Raw genomic sequence first — 10,043 nt, forward strand, 5'->3', positions numbered from 1 at the left:
TCAATCTTATCACTCAAGGAAGAGGTTTCTTCGACAGAATTTACCTTCTTACCTTGTGGAGCTCTTTCTGTGTGCCATTCAGAGTAGTTGATCATCATATTATCAAGAAGCTTTGTTGCTTCACCAAGAGTGATGGACATAAAGGTACCTCCAGCAGCTGAATCCAATAAATTCCGTGAAGAAAAATTTAGTCCTGCATAGAAGGTTTGGATGATCATCCAAGTAGTCAGTCCATGGGTTGGGCAATTTTTAACCAGAGATTTCATTCTTTCCCAAGCTTGAGCAACATGTTCAGTATCTAATTGTTTAAAATTCATTATGCTACTCCTCAAAGATATAATTTTAGCAGAGGGATAATATCTACCAATAAAAGCATCCTTGCATTTAGTCCATGAATCAATACTATTCTTAGGCAGAGATAGCAACCAATCTTTAGCTCTTCCTCTTAATGAGAAAGGGAACAATTTTAGTTTAATAATATCACCATCTACATCTTTATATTTTTGCATTTCACATAGTTCAACAAAATTATTGAGATGGGCAGCAGACATCATCGAACTAACACTGCAAAATTGCTCTCGCATAACAAGATTCAGTAAAGCAGGTTTAATTTCAAAGAATTCTGCTGTAGTAGCAGGTGGAGCAATAGGTGTGCATAAGAAATCATTATTATTTGTGGTTGTGAAGTCACACAACTTAGTATTTTCAGATGTTTGAATTTGAAATTCAAATTCAAATTTGGTTTGAATTCAATCATACAACTTAATTTAGAATTCAATCATGCAACTTAAGATTTCAATGCAACATCTCTTCTCTCTTCTCAAAACCCTAATTTAGATAAGTAGGAACAAGTTCATCGCACTCTCGAAACCCTAACCCTGTAAGGTGTCGAGAGAGAAACATGTCCCCCTTCGATGCAGTTTTGTTTTAAAAGCGCAAAATTTCCCCGTAATTTACAATGCAATGCACATCCCTTTCTAAAATCTACCCCTCGATCGTCTCTAAACCTGGGACATTACAGTTTCTAAGGTTGGGTGTATGCGGGATTGTGTAGGATGATTTCGATGTCCTCCGACAGGCCCTCTCATGGCCTTTATATCGGAGGCCAGGTCCCGAGAGTCCTGTTCGGATTCAACTATGTTACAATGAGATCTGGTGAATGGCTGTGGGGGTGGAGCGTTTCGGCATGGTCGTGGCCTCCGGCAGGGAGATCCCATCTCCCATTTGCTCTTCGTCATTGCCATGGATGTTCTCTCGGCCATGCTTCGGGTTGCCGAGCGAGTTGGTGTGCTTTCTGACCTCTCTCCTCTCGGCCTGAAGAGCAGGGTCTCGTTGTACGCTGACGATGTGGCTATTTTCGTCAAGGCAACGGCCTCGGACCTGCAGGCAGTTTGGAGCGTCCTGGAATGCTTCGGTGCGGCCTCGGGGCTCAAGGCGAACCCAGCCAAGAGCTCTGCGGCCCCGATTGGCTGCTCTGATGATCTGCTTGCTGCGTTGGCGCCGTCGTTGCCGTGCCCTATTGGGCGTCTACCTTGCTCCTATCTTGGGCTACCGCTGTCTGTTCGGAAGCCTAGGAAGGCGGAGCTCCAGGCCATTCTGGACAGGCTCGTGGCCAAGCTGCCATTCTGGAAGGCGAGGCTCATGTCGTGGGAAGGGCGGTTGGTGTACGTCCAAGCTGTCATGACGGCCTCGGTCGTCTATCACCTGCGGGTCTAGATGTGGATCCTTGGTTCATTAAGGCCGTGGACAAGCTGCGCCGCGACTTTTTCTGGGCCGGGAAAGATGATGCTAGGGGAGGTTGCTGCATGGTCGCTTGGCACTTGGTGTGTCAGCCCAAGTCGCTTGGTGGGTTGGGACTCCATAACCTCTGCAATGTTGCTCTTCGCACGAGGTGGCTCTGGTTGCAGTGGGTTGACGGTTCACAACCGTGGAAGGGCATGGATGTACGGGTCAGCGCTGACGCTCGTGCTCTTTTTGATGCCTCGGTGCGGATCGACGTTGGTTCGGGCGCCGCGGTTCATTTTGGGGAGGATCCCTGGATCGGCGGCCTTACGGCCATGGCTATCGCTCCGGACCTTGTCAAGCTCGTCAGGGTGGCCGTGTGTCGACAGCGCTCGGTTCAGGATGGCTTGCCTGGGAATGTATGGGCAACAGACATTGCCGGTGAGCTCTCTGTGGCAGCGGTGGTGCAATATTTGCACCTTTGGGCGGCCATCGTCGCGGTGCCGCATCGGGAGGCTGAGGACGACAGGTTTAGCTGGAAATGGACCAATGACGGTCAGTTTTCCGCTAAGTCCGCTTACCGTGTGCTCTGGCATGGGACGTGCGGGCTGCCCGGGGCGAATCTGGTCTAGGACTCTTTCGCGCCTCTTCAGTACAGGCTGCATGCCTAGCTAGCGCTGCGGCGTTGATGTTGGACAGCGGATCGGAGGCTGCGCCGCGGCCTGCCCACCCACACGTTGTGCCCCCTATGTAGCGTCGCCGATGAAACACTAGATCATCTCTCACTCTCTTGCTCCTTCGCGCAGGGGGTGTGGATGGGTTTAGTGGCTACACTGCGACTCCCTGACATCGTTCTCGCCGGGAATGAAGGCATCAATGACTGGTGGATCTGGGCGGTCAACCGGTTCCCCCCGGCGGATAGCAAGAATTCCAACACTCTCATCATGCTGACCCTGCGCACGCTTTGGCTAGAACGCAACGCTAGGGTCTTTGATGGGAAATTCTCCACAATCAACGCTACGTTGCACTTAGTACTTGATGAGTGGAGGATTTGGTGTGAGTGTAGGGGTAGACGGCTTAGAGAGGTCCACTAGCTGCGCCCTTCTTGTTAGGGCGGCACGTGTGGTGGCTTCGCTCTGTTGTATGTGACATCTTGGTCCGCTTCTTATGCTTAATACAATGACACGCAGATCTCCTGCGAGTTCTCAAAAAATGAGATCTAATCTATCCTTTCCTTATTCGACGTTTTCTCGCCTTGTCCATCAAGAATCCGCCTCCTTCTACCTTTCCTCCATTGAAACCGACGTATTGGTCCATCTTGGATTGCGGTGTTATCTTCATGGATCCCTTATTGGGCCAAAGGAGGTAGGCCAATGTTGGATACCCGAAGGATAATAGAGATCGTAAATTTCTTTTAGATACTACACTTTGATGTTTCATTTACTGGTGTAGACATCATGTGTCAAAATAATAAAACACGAACCAAATCTAGTCAAATTAACAAATTAACTTAAACAAAACCGACTCGAACTTTTAGAAAATTGAATCTCCACCCGACATAGTACCTTATGTGTAAAGTCCACGGATACACTTTTGATCACGGTGCTCGTCCTGTAGATCCATCCAATAGACGGAGTTGTGCACTGGTTTCTTTGATTAATGACTTAGCGTCAACATTGGTTTCTTCGATTAGTGACTTAGATCCATCCAAGAGATGGAGCTGTGACACGAAGTTGTGCATTTTTCTGCGTCTGAATAGATAGCAGCCAGCTGGACATCATGACGATGGAACGGAGTTCCACATCATGCTACAGAGGTCTCAGCAGATGAGTAATTTGATTGAACATGTAGTGGTACGTACACACTTGCTTGGGATAGAAGAACGGCGCGTTGATTATCAAGGACAATCATCAACACATCTACATAGCCGATGTTAAAACAGGGGTGATGCAGGAGATAACGGATTGCCCAACTGTCATGACCTTAGCTGTAGAGAGATTGTTCCCTTTGAGATAGACTAGCTGGCCTTGTTTGTTTCTCGGCTTGGTATGTTAGTATTACTTTCATTTTTACTGAATCACTTAAATCAGCTAAAGGAGACAAGCCTTCTGCCAGAGGGGCTAAAGAGGAGAGTTTTTACGGTGAGAGATGCAGGTGGCAGGTACAGGTAACGTAACATTTTCTCTTTTTCTTTTTCGTTGCTACCAACAACTTGGACGGATGCTTGCAACACACATCAAAGAAAAATACAAGGGTAGGGTTTAGGTATGCACCTATGGCCTTAATTGCATTTCCTCTAACATTACATGCTTTACTCCCGCAGCCTCTTGTTACAAAAGCACTCTTGTAACATAGCTTGCTTATGATAGCATTGTGCCTAGACAAGTTTGTAGCTATCTGTTGCTCGATGGATTCTCCCTTACATAAAACACTCATCATCACTATCCTCCTCTATGCGATAAAAAGGCACATCCTCCTGCCCACCCAAGTGGCCACCGCCTGTAGGGTGCCTAAGCTTCTTCGCTCGCTTATCACACCCAAAACAATGACCTTGATGAAAGAAAAATAAATAATCTTAGCAGATGCTGACAAAACAAATCAATAAAGATCTAGCCATATAGTTACCCGAGTCGTTCTCCTCCAGAGGAGTGCAGATAACAACATGCTCCTCCTTGCTGCAAACAGGATGCAGTTCAGCAAAGAAGAGAATTGGTGTGTCATCTACACCTTTCACCATAAAGTTGGAGTGCACATATCCTCCTAGGCGTCCATCAACTAGATTCCTCTCTTTCTCTTCAACAAATTCAAACTCAGCAAGCTGAAATATAGAACACACATGTAAGTATAATAGCTACCCCAGCTTGATAATACTCAAAATCCAGGGAAGATATTTTGAGTATGCTATTTTAGACTGGCCTGCATATTGTTTCGCTTGGCATATGTGTTGAGCGCTATGAGCAAGCCCTTGCGATGACGCTCTTCTTTGCGTTTCGATTGCTCCTCAGGGGATGGCGACTTGGGCCTCAGGCTGACCTGGTGCTTGGCGGCAGCAAGCCAAGAATCACAAAACTGCTGATATGCTTGTATAGTGGCGGGATCGTCACATGCCTTGAGTCTGGCAAAGTCGTTACTGCATGATGACAAAGTAAGATGTGAATAACTATATAACTGTAATGACGACACATGCATATCAACTGGTCGAAATTAGAAGATAAGCAGTTTTTCTCTAAATAAGCTCTTACGTTAGTGCAGCAGCCAACATGTTGGCTGTTCTTAAGAAAAACAAGCAGTACTGTATTTTGTTTTGTTAAGACATAGCTTTGGCAAACAATTACTCTCTATAGATATGAACATTAACTCTATGTCGTCCTAGGTAACCAAACAAAATACAGTTGCATTAACAGTATTCCCTACGTCATTTAAAAAAAGTATTATTCCCTCTACGTTCCAAAGCCAAGATACATGCGTATCTAGATAAATCCGCATCACTTAAGATGGGGCGAAAGGAGTAGTTTTGATTATGTTTTATACTACCAGATCAATCAAAATACGCAGGAGAGGAGATTGATTTAAAAACATGCCGAGGCATCAATTTTGGGCCTAAATGCGATACTACAGTGTTCGCGTACATACATGCAAAATTCTCCGTAACAACTGGGAACTGGATCGCGGCGAGTCGGCGAGGATAGAGTGAAGTCTGACGACATGGCTACCGACCGACTCTTATTAGCTCCTGAAAAAACAAGATCTGTCAGTCAGGACATGCATTCAGAATTGGTAGATTGCAAACGGGGAGGGGAGAGGGTCAATCAGGTGCTGAAACAAAAGGGGAAACGTCCGGCGTTACCTGTACATGGAGAGATAGGGAGAGGGTGGGTGGTTAAGGAAGGAGATCGCCGCCGGCGATAAGATGAACCGCCTCCGCCGCCGAGAGAGCTTTTTACCCTTTTTGTCCTAATCTAGAATCCAAGGATTTTCTAACTTTATACCAAGCAACCCACTTCGATTCGGATTCCCAACATGGGTGGATTGGGCCACCAGCAGCAATGCGTCCCGCTCACGGGAAAATCCGGTCTGGACTTGTCTCAAAAAAAGATCAGGTCTGGACTAGCACATTAGCGGTAGGCGGTTGGCACGTTTGGCGAAACATGTTCGATTTTGAAAACTATTTAGATTTTAAAAATGTTTGATTTAGAAACAGTTCTGTTCTAAAAAAAAACGTTCGATTTGAAACATATACGCGTTTTAAACTGTTTAGAGCAGACTCATGAAGTGGATGCTTCAGGCGGAGCCTCGTTCCTGTTTATTTGGGTTATGTTGGCTGATTGTGAAGGCAAAAAACTGTTATGCAGAAAAATTTGTTGTTTTGGATTTATTTGACGGCTTGGTTTTGGCTGGCTGTAAACTAGCAAATTGTCTAAAATGCCTTACAGTTATGAGAAAATGTATTTTTTTTCTTGAGCAATACATAACATATGAATCGTTACAATTTAAAATAAGCACATGGCTCACTATAAAATGCCATGAATATGTAAGAATGTGCAGGGAAGTACCAAGTGCTTAATTTATACATGAAACATACCAATTGAGTAGTCTATTTCTGATGAAAAGATTTTACTTACATCGAAAAAGTGATTTTTTTCACCGCATCAATTCTCTCTCTTCTCAATTGTTTGTGCATATCCATCCAAAGCATACTCACTAGAGCATCGAGAAATGCAACTCTCCCTCCCATGCACGGGTCTATTTTCTCTCTCCTGTTTTTTCGTTCTTTTTATAGTTTATAAGACGGTTAATATCTGGCTTTTCGTGTCTCCTTAGGTCCGCTTACTGCTTCTTCTTAACTGAGAAACCAACACCGCCTTTTTGGATCTGATTGAATAGAACCTTGCCTTAGGGAATCTCCAGCGGCGTGACGTATTTTGGACGCCCAAACGGACGCGTCGTGTCCGTTTCCGTCAGGGCCAAATGGTCGAAATCGTCCGGGCGTCCGTTTGCGTCGGGGGTGGCTCCAGCGGCACGACGCATAAAAAAAATTTATTCATGAAGCCATAATTTACATTAATAAAAAAACATAAAAAAGCCAGAAAGGCGTGCTAAAAGTAGGTGCTGCCTACTGGTCGTCGTCGCTGACGAGATCAATCAACTCCGGCGCCGGCCATGGAAACTCGTACGCCGGCGGTGGAGGAGGTACCGCCGCATGGGCAGGAGGCTGTGGCCAGGGATCCCACGCCGGAGCAGCAGGCGGAGCGCGGGCGATGGAACGCGTCGGCGTGGCCGGAGGAGTCGCCGGCCTCCTCTGCGCGAGCGCTGACTGGCGGAGCTGGATTGCGAGCCTGTCCCACAAGCGAGCTCGTTAAGCTCGTCCTGCTCGCTGTTGGCTAGTGTCATGGCAATGGCCTCCTCCTCGGAAATGTCCGGCGTTTGGGTCTCCGGATCCCACGCCGGCCCGCCGTCGTCGTGGTTGTACTGTGCCATGGTCACGTCCTCGTCCTCGTCGTCCTCCTCCTCCTCCTCCTCGTCCTCGTCGCCGTCCTCGTCCGCGTCCTCCTGTTCGTTCTCTTCTTCTTCTGCGGCGATCTCGCGCTCGAAGTAGTCTACGTCGGCGAGGTAGCCAGCGCTGCGGCGCGCCGAACTCCCACGACCCGAATGGAATCCAGTTGTAGGAGTACAGCGCGTACGCCGGATCCTACCGCAGATCCGGCGGCAAGATCGCTCGGCGGCGGCGCACCTCGTCCCGCCGCTCTCGGCCCTCGCGCGGCACGGGGGAACCGGCACGCGCCTCGAGCTGAGGTACCAGCCCCCTCCCGGCAAGTTCGCGTCCGGCCGTGGTACCGGCTGGTTTTCCTCCCATAGCTGCCGCGCGAGGTCGACGCGGACGTACTGGCCGACCCGTGCCTTCTTGCCGGACCGCGAGCCGCTAGACTCGTGGTCGTTCTTGGTCTTGCGGAACAGCCAGCATTTCTTCCCTATGGCGTCGGTGGGGTGGATACCGTGGGATGTGGCAATGGTTTGTTCGGGGAAATGGTCGCCGGCAGCGTCCCTTTAAGAGGCTTGATACGTCCAAAACGTATCTACTTTCCCGAACACTTTTGCTATTGTTTTGCCTCTAATTTGTGTATTTTGGATGCAACTAACACGGACTAACGCTGTTTTCAGCAGAACTGCTCTGGTGTCTCGTTTTTGTGCAGAAATCCAACTTTCAGGAAAATCCTCGGAATTTATGCAGAAGGCCCTATTTTCCCAGAATACTGACGGAGCCAGAAGGACAAATCAGGTGGAGCCCCGAGGGCCCCACACCATAAGGCGGCGCGGCCCAGGGGGGCCCGCGCGGCCATGTGGTGTGGCCCCCTCGGCCGGCCTCCGACGCCCTCCTTCGGACTATAAATTGCCTTCGACCTAAAAACGCACGGGAAGAAGTCGAAGTCGCCAGAAAGCCTCCAGAACGCCGCCACATCGCGAAACTCCGTCGCGGGAGCCAGAAGTCTCCGTTCTGGCACTCCACCGGGACGGGGAATTGGAGGAGATCATCGCCATCATCACCGCCAACGCCTCTCCATCAACCAGCCATGCTTCCCCCATCCATGTGTGAGTAATTCCCATTGTAGGCCGAAGGGGATGGTAGGGATTGGATGAGATTGGTCATGTAATAGCATAAGATTGTTAGGGCATAGTGCCTAGTGTCCGTAATTGGTACTTTGATGATATTGTTGCAACTTGTTATGCTTAATGCTTGTCACTAGGGCCCGAGTGCCATGATCTCAGATCTGAACATGTTATTATTTCATCATGATATTCATTGTTTATTGATCTTACCTGCAAGTTGTATACACATGTCGCTGTCCGGAACCAATGGCCCCGAAGTGACAAGAATCGGGACAACCGGAGGGGATGGTAGTGACGTGAGGATCACATGTGTTCACGGAGTGTTAATGCTTTGCTCCGGTACTCTATTAAAAGGAGTATCTTAATATCCAGTAGTTTCCCTTGAGGCCCGGCTGCCACCGGCTGGTAGGACAAAAGATGTTGTGCAAGTTTCTCATTGCGAGCACGTACGACTATAATTGGAACACATGCCTATTGATTGCTTTGTACTTGGACACCGTTTTATTATTATCTGCAAATGCCCTGCTATGATTGTTACATGAGTTTCTCTCATCCATGCAACGCCCGTCATCTATCCCCGTGCCTACAGTATTTTAATCCTGCTGTTTACTATAATCACTACTGCTGTCTCTATTACTCTGCTTTCTTTGTTATTTCACCACTCACATCTTGCTATAAAATTGTTGCTACTGATAAACTCTTGCGAGCAAGTCTGTTTCCAGGTGCAGCTGAATTGACAACTCCGCTGTTAAGACTTCCAAGTGTTCTTTGTCTCCCCTTGTGTCGAATCAATAAATTGGGTTATACTACCCTCGAAGACTGCTACGATCCCCTATACTTGTGGGTCATCAAGACTGTTTTCTGGCGCCGTTGCCGGGGAGCATAGCTTTATTTGGAAGTTCACTTGGATTGATATTGTTCGCTGCAAATTCTCCATCATGGGTAAAGCTCGCGATTCTAAAGTCGCCATATTACCATCCACTACAAGAAAAGGTACAACTCTGAGTACCTCTGCTACTCTTGATTCACCATCTGTGATAAGTCAACTTGTTTCACCGCCACAAGCTTCGCTTGGTGGTACTTCTGCTGAATCTGAAAACTCTCATAATATTGATAATGTTTCTGCTGTGCTTGATGATAATGGTTCATTGGGATCCTTTCTAGATGCTACAATTGCTAGGTCTAGACAAATTGAAAATGCTGAAACTCCTAATGAAAATGCCACTACACCTGTTAGTTCACATGAACTTGATTATTCTAGTGATGATCCTGATGAAGATTATGTGGAGCTTAATGATGATTTAATTAATAGATGCAATGCTACTGCTGATGCAAGAAACATTAAAAAGTTTCTTACACAATATACTGTTAGACATAAGCTATCTCCTGATCCTGAATTGCCACATCTCCTATATGCATTAAGGATAAAGATTATGATTTTTCTCTTGATTTATCTCATATAGCTATTGTAGAGAACGCACCCTTTTGTGGTACTGAAAAAGAAAATGCTGTAGAACACATGAATGAACTTTCTTCTATGAGTAGCTTGTTTTCTGATGATGTCAAGATGCGTACTTACTTTGTCATTAAGATTTTTCCTTTCTCATTAAAGGATGATGCTAAAACTTGGTATAATAATTTGCCTCTTGGTTCTATTAAAATTCCATCTGACTTGCGTGATGTTTTCTTTCGGAAATACTTTCCTGCTAGTGCTC

At 47.0% G+C, this 10,043-nt stretch overlaps 1 protein-coding gene across 1 annotated transcript; it reads right to left on the reverse strand.

The window, feature by feature from the left end:
• Positions 1-3,977: 3,977 nt before the first annotated feature.
• Positions 3,978-5,815, reverse strand: LOC127296336 (uncharacterized). Its single transcript, XM_051326393.2, has 5 exons — positions 5,570-5,815; positions 5,356-5,455; positions 4,639-4,852; positions 4,348-4,540; positions 3,978-4,272 (listed from the first exon to the last, which is right to left on the reverse strand). Exons 2-5 carry the CDS (start codon positions 5,427-5,429, stop codon positions 4,142-4,144), a joined length of 612 nt encoding a protein of 203 aa, XP_051182353.1. The 5' UTR covers positions 5,430-5,455; positions 5,570-5,815; the 3' UTR covers positions 3,978-4,141.
• Positions 5,816-10,043: the final 4,228 nt, after the last annotated feature.

This window comes from Lolium perenne, chromosome 4 (assembly GCF_019359855.2).
Source record: "Lolium perenne isolate Kyuss_39 chromosome 4, Kyuss_2.0, whole genome shotgun sequence".
Lineage (NCBI taxonomy): Eukaryota > Viridiplantae > Streptophyta > Magnoliopsida > Poales > Poaceae > Lolium > Lolium perenne.